Source organism: Helianthus annuus, chromosome 13 (genome assembly GCF_002127325.2).
Source record: "Helianthus annuus cultivar XRQ/B chromosome 13, HanXRQr2.0-SUNRISE, whole genome shotgun sequence".
Classification (NCBI taxonomy): Eukaryota; Viridiplantae; Streptophyta; class Magnoliopsida; order Asterales; family Asteraceae; genus Helianthus; species Helianthus annuus.
In genome coordinates, this window is record NC_035445.2 from 118,004,157 (window position 1) to 118,025,049 (window position 20,893).

The following is a 20,893-nucleotide window of genomic DNA, read 5'->3' on the forward strand; positions in this document are numbered from 1 at the left end:
CCTCTCTTAGTTCAGTTTATTAGCTTAAAAACCGAAAAGTCAAAGATATCGTAAATTGACTTTGACTTTCGATTTAATCACAAATGGTCCAGCCACTGTTCGAATCAAAAGTGGTTATGTGACCATCTTAAGGTAGGTGATTAACCCTTAAAAGAGCACCTCCTAATTATTTCGTTTGACTAGTTAATTGTCGGGTCAAACTAATAAGTCAAAAAGTCAAAATGGACAGAATTTAAAATAATGATTTAAACTAATAAAACAGAGGTTATAAATTATATTTTAGCATTCTAATAATTTGGTAATTAGTATTAGAACATGTTTAAACATGTCTAATCCGACAATTATCACTTTAAGGTCGGTTCATAACCAAAAGTCGCAAAAGCTTGACTTTTGCTTTGACTTTCAGTTTTGACCCGATTGAGCTTAATTCTTCCATGTTTTAAGCTTCTATTAGGACCACATTATATAGTAGTATAACCCCTTGGAGTTATATTGCTTGGTCCTTAGTAGTTTGACTTATATGCTCTTGTTTGTTATTATGCTTATAAATGCCATAATTGCCCTTTTGACATATAAATGAGATTTTTAGAAATCCGAGAGGACAAAAACCTTTGTTTCTGATATATAAGCTTGTCCCGAAAATTTGACATCAGTTCTTGGTCACAAACAGAAGTTATGCTCGATATCGTAAATAGAAGCTTTTTATTAATTAAATTGCAATATCTTGCATAAGACATGTTTAAACTTGGATTTTGAACCAAAACTCATTACCTACTGCTAAGATATTATTTTTAAGGATTTTTAGGATTTTTGGTCAGATTATAAGCTGCTCATATCATAGAGTTCTTGTGTAATTCGGTAAATGACGATAATACCCTTTTCATGCATAAAATGAGATTAACAAATGATTTGAATGCCAAACCTTTTCCTACTGATTTCATACATTAAATAAATTACTTTGAGCATTTAAAACTGATCAAAATCTCAAATTTACATAAACATCTTAATTATCGTCAATTAGCGAGTTTTACACTAATTAGGTGCATAATATGGTTTGAAACCATATTTAACACCTAAGACTTGTCATCTACTGAATTTTTAAACAAATTTTAATATTCTCACAGTAGGTATAAGTCATGAACTCAGACTTCCAAAAATGTCCTTAAAAGCATATGTGAAATAACCAAAATGCCCTTTCGGGGCATAGTTTGGCCATAAATGGTAAACATCACATATGTATAATATCTTACTGATGTAATGTGATAAAATAAATATTTTTACTGATTACCCAAGACCAGAACCTCAGTTTGTTATAAAATCTTTTTTTATAATCATTAAAATGACCAAAATGCCCTTATGGGACTAAAATTGGTTTTAAATACTTTTTGGGCATATATGTTAACATCCTACTGATGTATTAATAACATATTTTAAGCATAGTAACATTTGAGACCTGTATATAATTCATTTGGTGTTAGTGCATATTCTGTAACAACAACTTAATAGTTTGATTATTTAGTCTTTGGATACTTTGTATTGGGCTTAGCAAATTGGTTAGTGAGTTTATTAATGTAATGGGCTTGGAAAATGGCCTAGCCCAGTTGGAAGCCCAGTTCACAGACATGTGGTATATAAACATGCTTTGTGATTAGGGTTTCAGTGGTTAGAGAATTTTAGAGAGAGAAAGTCTAGAGAGAGAGATATAATTTCGAATTTAGGGTTTGAGCAAGATCACAGAGATAGGCTGTGAGGTCTTGAATTGATTGTAAACTACAAGTTGGATAATCAATAGAAAACCCATTTGATTGTGAATTCTGTGTTTCTACTCGTTTCTGTAACAAATCTGATCTAGAGGATTCCGCAGACATACAATTATGTGAAGATCCATATGAACAAGGGGACCTACAATTGGTATCAGAGCATTAGGCTCTTGAAGAAGCTCGGTTCAGAATTGTGTCTACAGATTTGGGTGGAATTTTCGAAAATTTTAAATCTGAAAACTAGGGTTTTGGAAAATTTCGAAATTTTTGAGTTTTGTTCTTGGGATTTTCGAAATTTGGGTATTTTGATCTTATTGCGTATTTAATTTTGCTGTTTTTAGTGTTTTGATTGCAGGAAAGTTGAAGATTTTGAAGAAAAACTTGAAGATTTGAAGAAAAACTTGAAGATTTGAAGATTTGTTCTTCGTGTTCTTCATTGTGTTCTTCATATTTTTATCAAAATTTTACTGATTTTGGTTGTTTGATTTTGCAGGAAATTGTTGTTGGTGCATGGAATGTCTGTTGACTACGTTTGAATTGAGTCTTTGGTCTAGATAGGTTGTACGGAGTCGAAAATCAGAATTTAGGGTTTAGAATGTTAATTTCGCTCATAATGACATATGTGTCATTATAAGCGAAATCAGTTAGATAGGTATTTCGCTCCAGTGAACATGATAGTGGAGATTTCGCTCTTAGGTCATTAGGGTAGGTTTCGCTTTTGTGTCACATGGGATTTCGCTCATTAGGCAGCCATATGAGCGAAATCAGGCACTCTATATAAACCCATGTGTGATCTTCATTTGTAACCTTTGGAGCGAAATTAGATCTTGTGCTAGGTGACGAAACTATGTCAAAATTCATTCAGAAAGCATTAATAGAGAAGGAAATTGAAAGGAAAAGCTGTTGTTACTTTGTCTACACTGATTCCGCCTTTGTACACAAAGATGAACTGCCTTAACTGACTTTTTCGGGTCATAGAACGGTCCAACAAGTGGTATCAGAGCTCAGGACGAGGAGTTCATACTACTACAACTTGATTCTACCAGATTCTCTTACTTCTACTCACTTCTCCTCATACTTTTCTGATTTAAACTGGTTCCTACGATTGAAATGGACTGAATTTTGAATATAACGTGTAAAACATACAACTAACAAACCCTAGAAAGAATCAAGTTAAAATACGGCTTAAAAATGGTAAAAATCAGCTAAAAACCTAATTTCGCTTTTAAGGACATATAGTTCTTGATTTCGCTCTTGTGGAACTTATCTGATTTCGCTTATCAGTCATTTACTGATTTCGCTTATCTGTCATAGTGGTAATTTCGCTTATCAGTCAAAACTGATTTCGCTCATAGGTGATTTTGCTCGAAATCACTGTTTTTCAAAATTTCGAAAATTTTTCTAAGTGTTTGTTGATTTTGCAGGTACATTAAAGATGGATGATATTTTCTTGAATCCGTTTAGTGAGATGTACGCTTTTGCTGGAAATTCGGGAGACGATACATCTACAAGTAACAACAATGAGAACCCGCCAACTGCAAAGAAGAAATTATCGGATGCTTTGGAGGTTGAAAGTGCTTTCGGAACTTACAACAAACCACCGAAGTTGATGGCTATCGAGGAGTATAGTCGGTGGGCAAAGAAATTCGAAGATTGGTTGATGGCTTTTGCGTTTCCGAGCTGGAAGAGTCTTAAAAATGGATATGATAATGGAGGCAAAGAGGGTGAAACTTTATCAACATCTGATGAAATAGAGTCGTTTGTTGCTGAGCAGAAATGTGTGGCATTGTTGTTTCAATCTGTTCGTGAAGATATTATCTCTCTGATCGAATATTCTAGTGCAAAAGATCTCTGGGAAAAGTTGAAAAACAAATGTTTAGGAAGTAAAGAAATTGTGAAAAATAAAAGAAAACTGCTTAAAAAGGAGTTTGATCTGTTTGGGTGTTTAAAGAATGACTCAGTCTGTAAAATGATTGAGAGGTTTGGGCATCTAAAACTGGAACTAGCGAGACATGAAATTTCTTATCCTCAAGATGAGCTAGTTGACAAGCTGTTTGATTCATTACTAGATGAAATGGGTTGGCAGTATTATGCAATGATGCTGAAGAATACGATCAAGCCTGAAGATCTTGCTGTGGATTTGTTGATTGAGAGACTTGAAAGTCACGAGTTGGAACTAAAGAAGACACACAAAGTCAATCACTCATCGTACCAGCAGAACTTGGATTTGTATTATCCAAAGAGCATGATGCCAAAGAACAATTCTCCGAAAACTGCGTTTTCTGCTGAGAATGTCTCCACAACGAACAAAGAAAGTCAAAGCAGTGAATATCACAGTGGTTATCACAGTGGGTCGTCATCAAATTCAAACCAGTCTGAGGCAAAGAACTTGTTTCACTGCAACATTACTGTAGATATGAAGAATGCTCAGAATTTCATCGAGGAGTCGGCTAACCAGCAGATAGTTTTCCTAGCATCGGTTTTGGAATCGTATGAAAGTCTTGTAGCTGGGAAGATTGGCAACAAAAACCTAACAAAAGAGGACTATGATCAAATAGATCCTGAAGAAATGGAACTAATTGACATAAGGTGGTGCATGGCCAGTGCTGTTCGTCGAGCTCAGCGTTTCATGGAAATAACCGGCAGGAAGTCAATTGGTGGACCATCTACCTAGTTGGGGTTTGATAAGTCCAAGGTGACATGCTTCAAGTGTAAGCAGAAAGGTCACTTCAAGCGTGAATGCAGAAACGCATATGCTGATGAGTCTAAAAACCCGTTCAGGGAAGATTACTACAAGAAGGCGATATATCATCAAAACAAATCGGAGCCGCCAAGAATGAAGCAGATTGAAGAGAACAAAGAGAAATCTAGAGCTCTTGCGGTGATTTATGACGATGAGGGTTATGACTGGAGTGAACTGCTACCGGAGGAAGATGCGGTTGGTTACGCATTCATGGCAAAGAATGAACCTGTTCCGTGGAAAGACAACAGAAATGAAGAACAGAAGTATAATTACAGAAGGTTGTTGGCCACAAATAGAATGATCAGAATATCTGGTATCTTTTCGGAAGCAAAGAGAGCGAATAGATGGGATCCAGACAGAGAGTGTTATCTTGACCCATATGGAAACATTGCTATTGATCACAACACTCTTGATCTAGAGGCCATAATCAAAGAGTTAAAAGATGAAGATGATTACTGGCAGAATAAATGGCGGGGAACTGGAGACGAGAAAGAGAAAGAAGAGAAAGAGAAGAAGGAGAAAGAAGAGAAAGAGAAGTCAAAGAAAGTTGATACTGGGATCATTGACACTACTCAGGAGTAGACTGCTGAAAATCTCGAAAAAATGGCTGACAAGGTGCTGGCAGCTAAGGCGATTGAGGTAGATTCTAAATCCGTCTCTGAGTCTAAAAGCCAGGTCAGTTCAAACACGTCAATGACTGAATCAGGTAAGAAAGTTAATGGGGATGTTGATTGCAAAAATTGCATCAAAGAATGCAAATTTTGTAATACGATCACGTATCTCAACGGAAAGAAGGTTGAAGATCTGACAGCGAAAGTCAGAAGCGTTGAGAATCAAATTCTTGATCATGACAAGATGGTTAAAGCTTCAACTGAACGGATAAAAGAATTAACTAACAAAATTGAAAATGATAAAACTGATCATGAAAGAATTAGAAAAGAAAATGAAAAGTTAGTTCATGAAAACCGTCAGATTACTGAAAAATTTGAGAAGCTTAAATCCACAATGAAAGATAATGATGATCGAAACGGTAAAACTTATAAAGAAAATATTCAACTAAAAGCCGTGCTTAGGGTAAAAGAAGAATCAATCAGCCAACAACCGGATGAAATCGCTAATTTGAAACTTAAAGTTCAAGAGGCTGAAATTGAAAATGAGCGAATCCGGTTGAAGCTTAACAGTTACAACTCCGCAAGCTTTGTTTTGCAACTCATTGTTCCGAAACCCATCGGGAAAAACAAAGCTGGCGAAGATGTTTATTCTGATGGAACTGGGTGGGTTTTCATAGAGTTCCACCTCCGATTCTGGAAAATTATACGAAAAAGCAATCTGGGTTGGTTGAAATCGAGGAAGAGAATGAAGTTAAACTTCCGGAGAACATTGATGTTACTTTTTCTACATCATCTGATGATAGTGTTCAGACAGAGATAGTTAAGAGCACAGCTGAAAGTGTTTTGATGTCTGATTCAGCTGAAGATGATGGATGTTTCTTGGATAAATACATTCCGAAACAAAAGTCCAAAAACAAATTAAATGATGAACCTACTCTTGTCATGTACAAGATGTCGGGATCTGATAAGTTGTATTCGGATTCAGAGTTTCCAATTGAGAATGTGAATGTGAAAAAGTTAACAAATGTTTTCAAGTTGGTTGAAGTTGAGTTGTTAGAAGTGAACAGTCCGAGTCTAACAAAGAGACAAATGAATTTTGAAAAAGATAAATCATACTATAAGAAACCTGTTGTTCCACCACGTTTTAATAATAACAAAAATCGAAACAATTGGTCGGGTGGTTATCAGGGTGGTAAGAATTATCATCGAAGAAATGTTCAAAACAAGAGGTTTGTTGAAAAGAAAAAGTTTGTGAACAGTTCAAGTTCACTTGCTGATGAAGAGAAAGAATTTTTTTCAAAATCAAATGAAGAATTCTTTGAGAAGAGAGCTTCATAGGCTCAGTCTGAAGGCACAAGTCGAGTGGTTGATACTAGAACATGCTTCAGATGTAATGAAGTTGGTCACATTGCACGAAAGTATACCAACGTGAAGCCTAAGACTGAAACTGTGAAGTTTCAACAAAAGAAAGTTGTCGAGAAGGGTAAAGCACCAATGGTTGTTGAGAAAAAGAGTGTGAAAAATGACAACACCAAAGTGAAAAATGAACCCGTAAAGAAAGTGGTAACTAAAATTGACAAATTTTACAAACGGGTTGCATTATCTCAACAAGTTTGGAAACCGAAAAATGAGAAAAAGATTTCACCTTCCGAGGATTCAATTCCAATTGATTATGATGCAAATTTTCCACCTCTGAAGGCTGAAAACTTTAAAATTCAAATTGTGAGAGTTAAAAGTGTCAAGGTTACACCCAAGGCTGATGAGGCTTGGGTGGACACAATGTTTGACTAAACAGTTTGAATTGCCGGAGCTTCCTGGATTGCGAAGCATGAATCAGCATCCTTATTGAAGTTTTAAATCATGTTTGTTATATGTGCAGGATCTTCCGAGATTGGTCTCATGCTGGATTATGGACAGTGGAGCGTCTCGACATATGACAGGGAAGACTGCATTGTTATATGATGTGAAGAATATCAATGGAGGTTATGTTGGTTTTGCGGGTAATCAAGGAGGAAGGATTATTGGTGAAGGAACGTTATCCAACGGGATTGTGACGTTTGAGAGAGTTAACTACATTGCTGAGTTGGAGAACAATCTGCTGAGTATCTCGCAGATCTGTGACATGATGTATACCACTCACTTCACTGATAAAGAATGTTTGATCTTGAAACCAGGATTTGTTATCCCTGAGGAATGGATTATCATGAGGGCACCAAGAGTTAATGATCTGTACGTGTTGGATATGAGTGTAGCTACTACAACCACGGGTCAAGCTCATTGTTTCGTGTCCAGAGCAACTGAAAAAGAATCGAGATTGTGGCACCGGAAGATGGGACATATACATCTTAGAAAAATGAATCACTTGGTGCACAATGATTTAGTTCTTGGAGTTCATGTCAAAGGTTTTCATCTGGAAGGGGAGTGCATTAGCTGTGCTAAAGGCAAGCAGAAGAAAAAGTCACACCCTACAAAGCAAGTCAATTCAGTCTCAAGACCCCTGGAGAGACTTCACATGGATTTGTTTGGTCCGGTGTATGTCAAGAGTATTACGGGAGACAAATATTGTCTTGTGGTTATTGATGATTATTGCAGATTTTCGTGGGTTTCTTTCTTGAAAACGAAAGACGAAACGTTTGACAGTTTGATGGCATTGTTCAAAAGAATTGAGAATTTGTACCAAAGGCGTATCAAAAGAATTCGAAGTGATAATGGTACTGAATTCAAGAACAGCAAGATGGAAGAATTTTGTGATGAAAGAGGTATTTTGCATGAGTTTAGTGTTCCGTACACTCCGCAGCAAAATGGAGTCGCAGAACGCAAAAAATCGGACACTAATCGAGACGGCTAGAACTATGCTCGCAGATTCAAAGTTACCGATTAATTTTTAGGCTGAAGCTGTTTCCGCCGCATGCTATACGCTCAACAGAGTTCTCACTGTCAAAAAGTTCAACAAAACATGCTTTCAGTTAATCAATAACCGCAAACCGAATTTGAAGTATCTTGAACCGTTCGGGTCACCCTAACTGTTCTAGAGCCTTATGGAAAGTTTGGTCCAAAGTGCATTGAGGGTATATTTGTTGGATATTCAAGTCCTTCGAGACGTGTCTTCGTTCCAAGTGAGAATCGGATTATTGAAGCTGTGAATGTTGAATGTCAAGGTTATACTATGCCGCCACAAAGTCCAAGAGATTCATGGAGATATCATTATGACAAGTTGTGGGAATCATTTGACATGATAGAAGAAGAAGAAGAAGAAGATGAAGATTTCATTGATGAGTTGGATATTTTGCGTGAGTACGAGTCACAGCAAAGATTCCCAGCTGAATATTCGAGGCGACCACGGGAAACTTCAAATGACGATGAAGCAGGTCCGTGTAATGTTGGTGAACATGATGATGTCCAACAGAATGAAGTTGCTCAAGATAATCAGTCGGTTGAGAATGATAATCAAGAAGCTGAAAACATGCCGATCTTTGATCGTGGAGATTCAGATTCTGAGGGGTAGCAGATTCAGGATTTAAGACAAACAAACCAAATGAGTGAACAAGGTGTAAATCAAAATGTTACTAATCTGGAAGGCGATGTGGATGTTCCAAGCGCAGTAATGCCGCGAACTCTTTCATATCATCCAGAGGAGTTGATCATAGGAGAATTGCAAGCAGGCGTTCGCACGAGACGTCAAATTGACCAGGGCCTTACATGTTTTTATTCTACAGTAGCACCCTTACAAACTGAATTTTCATTAAGTTGTTTTATTTCGCAGATCGAACCGCGAACTTACAAAGAGGCGCTTACTGAAGACTCTTGGGTCATTGCGATGCAAGAATAGTTAAGTCAGTTTGAAAAGTTGGGAGTGTGGAAGCTACTGGATTTGCCGGATGGTCATAGGAAAATCAATACAAAATGGGTATTTAAATGTAAGTGAGACGACAGAGGAGTTGTTTTAAGGAACAAAGCTCGACTCGTTGTTCAGGGCTTTAGTCAACAGGAGGGGATTCATTTTACTGAAGTCTATGCTCCTGTAGCACGACTAGAGGCAATCAGAATTTTCCTTGCATTTGCGTCTTGGAAGAACTTCAAAGTATATCAGTTAGATGTAAAATCGGCGTTTCTTTATGGGAAGGTTAAAGAGGAGGTTTATGTCGGTCAGCCGCCGGGCTTCACTGACCCAATCCACAAAAACAAGGTTTACTTATTGGACAAAGCGCTCTCAGATCACGCTAAAACTAAACATATAGAAACAGATGCGCGACTACAGTTTGCAGTTTCTTAACACTCCTCTTTTTGTTGATATTGAGGCCGCAATAAATATAACAAAGAATCCAGTACATCACGCTAAAACTAAACATATAGAAATTCGTCATCACTTTATTCGTGACTGTTTCGAGAAAAAGTTGATACGAATTGAGAAAATCCACACTGACGAACAGAAAGCTGATTTACATACCAAAGCTTTTGATAAAAAGCGGTTTAAATATTTGTTAAAAATGAATGGTATGAAACTTCTTTCGGTGTCGGATGGCATAATTGGCGTTGATGAGAGTACTGTTGCGGATGAAGATGAGAAACAATCTGCAACGGTTTGTCGATTTTTTACTTGTTTTGGTATTTAGGGGGAGTAGTATTATTTTCAGAAAATTCAAAAACAGTAAAAAATGCAAAAATACAAAAACATGATAAAATTTCAAAATCCAAAAACAATAGAAAATTGAAAAAGAGCTTGTGTAAAAAGGGAAAATGATAGTACATCGGCTAGACAATTACAGTATGCTAAAGAATTGTAAAGATTAAATGAGTTAAACAGTCTCACTAATGATATGTCGATAGGTTTTCGCACATTTAGTAGATTTATTCGGGATATAAACCTAAAATTTCAAACGTGTGAAATTCGTGGGGAACACTACTTGGATATATAGGTAACCCCTGAAATCTCGTTAGAAAGGTCCCATATTCTGAGATACTAGGACTTTTTACTCAGTGATATCTGGGGTATTATTCCGGGACTTCTGCTGAATGGAAGTTCTGACCTAGTCCCCGAATAATACTTTCTGCAAATGCTTGAAACATAGCATCACCCTTAGCAAGCTGATGAAACAATAAAATTGATAGTCGCTGTTGTTGTAACTAAAAGATCCTCTAAAGGGGACACACCGAAAAGTCGAAGCCGTCATCTCTCTGTGTATACGGAAGTATCGACTTGAGCTCTCACGACCCTCGCATTTAACCCCTGACAGATATCATCTGTGGTATACTCACCTGTAAGACTGAATATCTGGGATTCTGGATACGGGAGTATATTCAAGAGGCGGGACACATGAATGAGCTAAGTTCATAAGACATCTAAATCGTATCCTGAATAGATTGAAATCTGTGTGAGAATTTAAGATGGATCAGTATATCGACAATCGAGGTGAATTATTTAAGTCTGAGTATGAAATGAAGCTTAACGGTACTAGTAATTTGTCTGAAAAGCTGATATGATTCCCTGACACGCTTACCAAAAATAAGTTTGTAAATAGTTTAATTTTTTTTATTTCTGCAATTTAAGTTTATGTATTTCATTTCTTAGTTTAGAACACTTTATTAAAATCCAAAAAGATTTTATTTTTGCTTTATTTTTGACAAACCAAAGTGGAGAATTAATCGTTGGATTCTCGAAGATTGAAGCAGATGCAGGAAAAGTTCTGAGCTGAAGAATGAGGAGAGCTTACTTTGATAAAGATTGGATTGCTGAACAAGTTAAAACAAGTTCATTAATTTGATGCTTGTTACATTTTTCAGAAAATGTTTGAAAACGTTTTACTAAATCAGTCTGTATTGTCAAAAGATCAACCAAGGTCATTAAATTGGACTTGGTAGATTAATTGAGTAATCAGGGTCATTAACTTGGACCTGAATACTTGAGTGGATTTTTAGTACTGATAGACTGTGTGTTTTTGTGAAGAGATAAGCTTGTAATGTTTGATGTTTGAGACACAGGTTTTGGACTTCATCATTCCCACGGAAGCTAATTGTCATAGCTTGAACCAGGTCAAGACCTCAGATTCTAGTATACTAAGAGGGGGAGACTGTGAAAGGGGGAGTCTGGATCAACAGTCAAAGGGGAAGTTTGAAGATAGAGCTAGGAAGTGATCTTGAACTTGTGAAGATAGAGTGTTTATGAAGAAAAGACAGAGTTGGAGAAAAGACCAAGACTGAAGACTCGGAGCTGAAGACTTCGTCAACATCCAAGGGGGAGTCTGTTGGTGCATGGAATGTCTGTTGACTACGTTTGAATTGAATCTTAGGTCTAGATAGGTTGTACGGAGTCGAAAATCAGAATTTAGGGTTTAGAATGTTAATTTCGCTCATAATGACATATGTGTCATTATAAGCGAAATCAGTTAGATAGGTATTTCGCTCCAGTGAACATGATAGTGGAGATTTCGCTCTTAGGTCATTAGGGTAGGTTTCGCTTTTGTGTCACATGGGATTTCGTTCATTAGGCAGCCATATGAGCGAAATTAGGCACTCTATATAAACCCATGTGTGATCTTCATTTGTAACGTTTGTAACGAAATTAGATCTTGTGCTAGGTGACGAAACTCTGTCAAAATTCATTCAGAAAGCATTAATAGAGAAGGAAATTGAAAGGAAAAGTTGTTGTTACTTTGTCTACACTGATTCCGCCTTTGTACACAAAGATGAACTGCCTTAACTGACTTTTTTCGGGTCATAGAACGGTCCAACAATTGTTAAAAGAATCTGGAAAATCTTCAGAAAATTCAAACATATTGAGTTTCCAAAATTTTCTAGCAAAATTAACAATTCCGCTGACAAATCAGAGGAATTATCTGATCCAGCAAATTTAACATCGGTGACCGGCGAAATTAAAATCCAAAGGCGACTTTGGTGACCGTTTTAATTGTCCTCAGCGATATTATTACGGTGATCGGCGAAGTTACTAGACGTCGTGCTAGCGAAATTATTTACCAGCGAATTTGATCAGCTAGCATAATTACCCAGCGAATTTAAGTGATCAGAGGAATTACCCAACGAATTTAAGTGATCAGAGGAGTTAATCAGCGAATTTATTCCAGCGAATTTAACAAGTCAGCATAATTATATCTACTATACCAGCAAATTTATAATTTCTCTATCAGCATATTTAACTTGGCTTGCCAGCATAATTAGCGTAACCCGGCGAAATTAACTTGGTTTGCCAGCAAAATTAGCTAGAGGAATTAAAAGGTGGAGTATTTATTTTTGTGGAGGAATTAGATACGCATAGAGGAATTAACGTTTTCGTGAATAGAATTTGATCCGTAGCTCATCTGTCGAAACCGTTTGCACCGTTGGACTCGGTTGATTTTTAGGACCAAAAAAAAAAGTTTTCGGAATTGGGTTTTCGACATTATATATCATTGGATTCGTTTTTTCGAGACGATTCTAAGGGTATAATTTGGTAAAAACAGTTTTCGGAAAAATTTTGTACGGTTTTATCAGTACGGTTACGCTAAAACTTGTTTTAAGATGGTTAAAATGGATAAGGTCAGTGAGACTGTTAAGAATTGGCCAAAGCTGAGAAACGTTAAAGAATATGCTGTCTGGAAGGAGGAGTTTGAATCGGTTGTGAAGAGTGAAGATACCAGAATGTGGTATTGTATGATAGATGGATATGTTGCTCCTACGCGTCGTATTGAATGAAGGGTTATAGTGATGTCTTATGACAAGTTGGATAATCAATAGAAGACCCGTTTGATTGTGAATTATGTGTTTCTACTCGTTTCTGTAACAAATCTGATCTAGAGGATTCCGCACTCTAGGTTAGACATACAATTCTGTGAAGATCCATACGAACAAGGGGACCTACATTTGGTTACCCGTTATGCATTTATGCGTTCGGATCGGTTTATGTGACTAGTTTACGTAAAATAGTCGAAACGGGTTTAACCTTATCATTAGATCCTCAAATTCCAGAATGTGATTAGTTTACCCATATTATACAAGTATCCAAACTTGTGGGGTCTAAACCACATTCTATTCCGGTCTTCGCTTAATCTAGCGTTTAGAACTGTAAAGCATCTTTCCCACTAACCGGTCTAAGTCCTTGGCTTAAATGAAGACCCGTTAGTATCCTAATAGATTATTAAACCTTCCATACAGATTGAGTAGCTTCAGTAGAAGGTGTTTTCATAAGACTTTAGGAATATATGGCTGAGTTACTTCTTCACATCTAGCTCAGGTAAATACTTTTAACTTATTTTCCCTTATACGGGCTTGGGATATGGTATTATAACAATACCACTTGGTCGGGTATGAAATAATTTAATCGGATTGTGATTAATAAATTTACATAACCCGTTTTAATCTGTCTTGTTTGATAACATAAACATTGGGGGTTAATACGACTGTGTCCTGGATATCTCAGCTCATTTCTTTTGAAAATGGCCACGACCTATGCACGGGGTGTAGGCATACACCTGACAGATGCAAATGCTAAAATAAACCCACATGTTGGGGATACCTCCTTTGTGGGTTCTATAAGTGGTGAGTCGGTTAATCATGACCGGCTTCCAAACCGTCCCCAATTGTATGAAAAACATATAAATCTGTATACAAGATTATCTTAAATAACTGTCCCAAGTTATAAATGATTTGTGCCTTGTGCACTTAAATCAATTTTCATAAATGTTTTCAAATGAGTCAGTTAATTGTATTTACCATTGTAAACTGATGTATTTTCTAAAGACTGATTGACAGGTACCTCTCGTAAATAGGCTGCAGCTACTAGGTGTCATATAAGAGGATCTTGCAAAACCCTAGATACCTGGAGTCTGTTATTTTCGTTTTCTTGTATTTTATTTTATGATCCGCCTGTGGATCTTTATTACAGCCAAGTCTCTATATTCTTTCATTTGGAAACTCAGACATTATGGTTTGTATTAGTTTATTCACCAAGCCTTCCGCTGTGCTATTATATTGTGTGTATTGACATGATGATATCAACTACGTCACGATACTCCCTGTCGGGCCCACCGGTAATATGTAGAAATATCGGGGTGTGACAGGTTGGTATCACAGCCAACATTGAGTGAATTAAACACTAACCTTTTGTGTTTAATCTCAATGACACAATAAGCACATTCCTTAGCCTTCCGAGTCTAGGCTAATGACCTAGGATTTATTCTTAACTTTCCTTTTGTTGTTTATGTTCTGTTTTGCTTGTTTTGACAGGTTTTATCGATAATGCCGCCACGTGTACGAGGCAAGGGAAATGGTCCGATGAGGGGAGGACCATCAGGCCATGCGGGACCCTCTCATAGGCGCACTCCATCTGCGTCTTTTTCTTGCTCGAATTCGCATGACCATTCGGGTCATTCTTTTGAGCCCGCAAGACACTCGGTCTAGTTGAGTTCATCACCCTCGTTTCATCCATCTTTTGGGCCGCCTATTCCAGATGAGCCCTAACATTCCCATCACTCACAAGATTTACACCATTCTCATCATTCGCACCAATCCTACCATTCTTTACACAATCGTTCTTTTCATCACTCTGATTCCACTTATTCCCCGGCCCAGTTCAACCCAAACGACCATGTCAACGATCTACTGGGTTATAATCCATTAGGACCCGAGGATCACTTCTCCCACGACATGGAGATGGATGACGATCCTGATCTAGAGCCGCCAACCGGGACACCAGGTCACCCCATCAGCATCTCCAGCGGTTCTCCATACCAAGGATCGCCATATCAAGGGCCCGATTCATTTGCCGAAAGGTGGATCCAATATGAATGGGAATTCACCCCTTCATATCATAACTCTCCTGCTCAACCTCCTTTGGATGAACCATATCTCCAAGCGGTTACTCCACCACCTCTACCCGTTGAGGAACCACCTCAACAACCACCTCAACCACCTCCCGAGCCACCTAGGCGAAGGAGGAATGCACGGATGTCCGTGCGAGGGGGACCACGGTTCAGTTCCCCTCAAGGTTCAAGCTCATACCCTCCTATCCCCGAGGACCCACAAATGGGTGGACCCTCGCATGCGGTGCCGGAAGACGATCCTCCGCCGGTTTCTTATGCACCACCACCACCGCCAGTGGGTTTTGACAACCCAATACCAATATACCCAGGTTTGTCTGTGTATAACCCATCTGGATATCCAACCCCTGTGGATTATGGATATCAAGCTCCTGCCCAAGATCCATATCTTACGGCAGCACAATATAATGCACTTTATCCTTCATCTTATCCTCCAGTTTACCCAACTGGATATCCGGTGCTAGGGTATCAATACCCACCTTATCAACAACCTCCTCCTCCTCCCCAGTAGGTGCCAACTCAAGAAATCCTGTAGGGGTGTGCATGGGTCGATTTGGGTCGGTTTTGACCAAAAACCATAACCATAACCGCGATGTCGGTTATTGGATAACCATAACCATAACCGATCGGTTATGATGGTTATGGTTATGGTTATTGGGGTTTGATGGTTACAGCGGGTCGGTTATGGGTGGTTAACCGTTTATTTAGCTTAGCTAAAAATAGCTTAATTTTTTTAACATGGAATAAATTCTTATTTCATATTTGTATATATTAGTATATTAAATAGTATTAAAAAATACATATAATCTATTATATTACCAATTATTATCGAATATCCAAATAAAGTGATATGATACATTATATAAATTCAAATAAACATTCAACCAAAACCACAACATGATATGAAAAAGGCATAAGTACTAAAAATCTTCAGTCAAAAGCATAAAATATTAAAAATATGGTGAAAAGTCCTAAATCCTACAAAGATTTATTATATGTCGGTTCGGTTCGGTTATGGTGGGTATAGAAAAAATGATAACCACAACTGACCCGCTACTTTCGGTTTTCAATAAAACCATTAACCGATCCACCGGTTTCTTATTTGGTTCGGATTTGTAGGTTAATTTGGTTATGGTTCAGTTAATTCAGTTTTTTGCACACCCCTAAAATCCTGCAAAGGTTGGACAGGGTTGAACGAAAAGCAGATGAAACCAATAAGAAGCACAACAGCTTTCTCAAGGGCCATGCGAGCCTCATAAAAGGCAAAAAGAAGTAGAAGCTGTTTACTTTATTTTGTATTGTATTTTCAATCAAGTCCATGTGAGGACATTTTATTTTCTGTACCTAGTCCCTGCGTGGACTTATTTCTTTTTCTTTAGTCCCTGCGTGGACAGTGTGTTATTTCAAGACCCGTTTAGGGCATCTTTGTAATGGTTTATTAGTTTAATGGAATTTCTTTTGGGTTTTAAATATGTATTTTATTACATAATCGTACGATATCATTTCAATTTTAAATTGATCTGCCAAAGAAGTTCTTAGAGGTAGAACCTAGCCAAAATATTAATGGCTATGATGGTACAACCTTTTTAAGACAATAAATTCCCTGTTAACATCTGAAAACATGTTAACATCCCTGGCTGTGTGGCTCGAGAGACCACCCGAGCTTCCAAATGTACTTGGATCTTCCCAAGTCACTTTCATAGCCTATATGATCAATGTGAATCATGGCTATTGAACATCAATATGATGTATACACTAAAAACATCCATTTGAGATGAATGCCTATAAGCAAAGGTGTATTAATGGCAATGATAGTTTTATTTTATAAATTTCTTGTCAAAAAGGCGATGAACTATGTTTGACCCTTAATAGATCACTGATTCAAGAGATCATTGGTTATATTTTAATCGTCCTTGTGACAAGGCCTTTTGTGCCATCTAAAAGTCCTTCGAGACGAGCCTTGTGCTGTATGAAAATGTCTTTCATGACATTGACAGTTGTGATTTATATCCCCTGTCTAATAAATATAAAGGATTATATCCTATTGATTGCTTATAATGGTTCAGTTGTAGCCTAGGCAAATCATGATTAAAATTGATTTTTACTTAAAATGGTCTATATGGTTTAATAATACCATGACCATATAATCATCAATGCGATGATTTATTATATAATCTAAATGCTTAATTATTGTTTGACTTAGTACTCAAATCATGGCTGGCTCTGACGAAGCAAACAGTCATCCCGTAGAAGGAAACAATAATACCAGGATTAATATCACTGGTGCTGAATTACAAGCAATGATAACCGCAGCGGTTGCTCAAGCTGTGGATAATAAGTTCGAGGAGCCGAGTAATGTTCGGTCCAAAACTCATACAAAGTCCCTATCTCATTCGCATACACTGAAGAAGGATGAGTCTCAACACTCATCTAATCAGAGAAGTGAACTACAGAGGCAGGTTGTCCTCGAACAGACTCCCAGGTACACCAAGGGTTGTACTTATAAATACTTCGTCTCCTATAAACCGAGAGATTTCACAGGAGAAAAAGGGGCAATCGACTGTATGAAGTGGTTAGATGAAATGGAAACTGTGATTGACATCAGTGGATGTGCTAAAGAAGACATCGTTAAGTTTGTGTCTCAATCATTCAAGGGAGACGCCCTAACTTGGTGGAAAGCATTGGTGCAATCCACTGGAAAGGTTCCTCTGTATAAGCTTTCGTGGAATAAGTTTATTGACCTTGTGAAGGACACTTACTGTCCTCAACATGAAGTTGAAAGGATTGAGGCTGACTTCCTCACTTTGGTGATGAAGGATTTGGATTGCAGGTCCTATGTGACCAGTTTCAACTCAATGTCGAGGCTTGTACCATACTTGGTCACTACTGAACCCAAACGCATTGCGCATTTTATCGGTGGTTTAGCCCCAGAGGTGAAAGGAAACGTCAAGGCTTCTAAGCCTACTACTTATAGATCTGTAGTAGATCTATCCTTGTCCCTTACTCTAGATGTTGTAAGGAGTACGGCAAAGAAAACCACTGATGACGAGAAAAGAAAGAGGGAGGAAGACAAGTCCCATCAGCCGAACAAGAAGAACAAAGGGAACTCTGGTTCCAAGAAAGGGCAGTCAGGTGACAAGCCCAGATGTAAGACTTGCAACAAAAGGCACTTTGGAAAGTGCAACCAGGACCCACAAGCTAAACCTTGTGGGATCTGCAAGAAGAAAGGGCACAAGTCTGTGGAGTGCCGAAACATTAAGGATGTGACCAGCTACGGTTGCAACGAAAGGGGCATATCAAGACTAATTGCCCTAAGAATGCTAAGAAGCCCGAGGAGGCGAAGAAAACCAATGTGAGGGTTTTTTAGATGAATGCAAGGGAGGCGGTGAACGACGAGAACGTTATAACAGGTACCTTCCTCATTAATAATATTTATGCTAGAGTTCTATTTGATTCAGGTACTGATAAATCTTTTGTAGACCATAAGTTTAGTAAGTTACTGAATCTGCCTATTTAGACTATAGACATAAAATATGAGGTAGAACTTGCTGATGGTACCTTAGAAACTGCTTCAACTCTTCTTGATGGATGCTTCATATCCATTAAGAATCATTCTATCCCGCTATCCCTCTTGCCAATTGGGTTTGATGTAGTTTTAGACATGGATTGGTTGTCGCATAACCAAGCCCAAATTGCTTGCGATAAAAAGCTAGTAATCATCAAAACCCCTTCTGGTGAATCCATCACTATTCAAGGAGATACACAATATGGTTTGCCCAACAATGTGTCTATTCTCAAGGTATCAAAGTGTCTGAAGACAAGTGATAGTGAATGATCCGAAACCCAAGATTGAAGATATTCCAATCATTTCCGAGTATCCTAATGTCTTTCCTGTTGAATTACTTGGATTACCTCCTGAGAGGCAAGTTGAGTTCAGGATAGACATTTTGCCAGGATCTGCAACAATTGCATGAGCTCCTTATCGTCTAGCGCCTACTGAAATGAAAGAGCTCAGAACTCAATTTGACGATTTACTGGAAAAGGGCTTCATACAACCTAGCTCTTCGCCTGGGGGAGCTCCTATACTGTTTGTGAAGAAAAAGGATGGATCAATGCGTTTATGCATTGATTATCATGAATTAAATAAGGTAACGATCAAGAATCGTTATCCTTTGCCCAGGATCGACGACTTATTCGACCAACTCCAAGGGGCAAGCTATTTCTCGAAGATCGATCTAAGATCTGGGTATCATCAACTCAAAGTTAGAACTGAATATGTACCTAAGACGACATTCAGAACAAGGTATGGACATTACGAGTTTTTAGTGATGCCTTTCGGGCTCACTAATGCACCTGCAGCATTCATGGACCTCATGAATAGAGTCTGCAAGCCATACCTAGATAAGTTTGTCATTGTCTTTATAGACGACATACTTATCTACTCTCAAAATCAAGTTGATCACGAGAAGCACCTTCGGTGTATTTTAGGATTTCTTCGACAGGAGAAACTGTATGCTAAATTCTCCAAGTGTGAGTTCTGGCTTCGGGAAGTCAAATTCCTTGGACATGTGGTTAGTGAGAGTGGCATCCAGGTAGATCCATCCAAAATAGAAGCCATTATGAACTGTGAAGCACCAAAGACACCAACAGAAATTCGCAGCTTTCTGGGATTAGCTGGTTATTATAGAAGATTCATTGAGAACTTCTCAAGGATAGCTGCACCATTGACTTCTCTGACCCGCAAGAATGTAAAATTTGATTGGGGTCCAAAACAACAAGAATCTTTTGAGATTCTTAAACAAAAATTAAGCAGAGCTCCGGTTTTATCATTACCTGAAGGAATTGAACAGTTTGTCATATACTGTGATGCGTCACACACCAGTATAGGCTGTGTACTTATGCAAAAAGGCAAGGTGATTGTCTATGCATCACGACAATTAAAGGTGCATGAAAAGAATTACACCACCCATGATTTGGAGTTGGGTGCCGTTGTTTTCGCACTTAAGTTATGGAGACACTATTTATATGGAGCTAAATGTGTGATCTATTCGGATCACAAAAGTCTCCAACACTTATTCAATCAAAAGGATCTTAATATGAGACAGCGCCGCTGGATGGAAACTCTAAATGACTATGATTGCGAAATTCGCTACCATCCTGGCATGACAAATGTAGTCGCTGATGCTCTAAGCCAGAAGGAAAGAGTCAAACCTATAAGGATTAATGCCAAGAGAATTGAACTCAAGAACAGCTTGAATGAAAGGCTATTAGTTGCTAAAAAAGAAGCTGTTTTGGAAGCTAACCTTCCAAATGAAAAGTTAGGTGTAACTACTGAACAATTAGCACCTGGCAAGGATGGAATCCTCAGAATGAATGGAAGAATTTGGGTTCCTATTCATGGAGGACTTCGAGATATAATCCTCCAGGAAGCTCATAATTCCAAATACTCAGTTCACCCTGGAAGTGACAAGATGTATCAGGATTTGAAAGCTAATTATTGGTGGATAGGTTTGAAGAAATCTATTGCCACACATGTAGCTAAGTGCCTGACCTGTGCTCAGATTAAAGCTGAACATCAAAAGCCATCGGGTCTGCTACAACAGCCAGAACTTCCCACATGGAAGTGGGAGATGGTAACCATGGATTTGATAACCAAGTTACCTAAAACAAGGCATGGAAATGATACTATATGGGTCATAGTTGACAGATTGACTAAGTCAGCACATTTCTTACCCATCAAGGAGACTCATAGCTCCGACAAGCTAGCTCAGTTGTACGTGGATAAGATTGTATCTCTCCACAGAGTGCCGGTATCTATTATATCTGATAGAGATACTAGATACACCTCTCACTTTTGGAAAAGTTTGCAACAATCTTTAGGCACTTGTTTGAATTTTAGTACTGCTTACCATCCTCAAACAGATGGACAGAGCGAGCGTACAATTCAAACTTTGGAAGACATGCTTCGAG

General features: G+C 38.1%; 1 protein-coding gene across 1 annotated transcript; it reads left to right on the plus strand.

The window, feature by feature from the left end:
• Nucleotides 1-14,750: 14,750 nt before the first annotated feature.
• On the plus strand, nucleotides 14,751-15,434 carry LOC110901549 (leucine-rich repeat extensin-like protein 1). Its single transcript, XM_022148369.1, has one exon. The coding sequence runs from the start codon at nucleotides 14,751-14,753 to the stop codon at nucleotides 15,432-15,434; it is 684 nt and encodes a 227-aa protein (XP_022004061.1).
• Nucleotides 15,435-20,893: the final 5,459 nt, after the last annotated feature.

Excerpts from the sequence above, each read along its gene's own strand:
- LOC110901549 (XM_022148369.1), top strand. The coding sequence starts at position 14,751 with ATGGAGATGGATGACGATCCTGATCTAGAGCCGCCAACCGGGACACCA.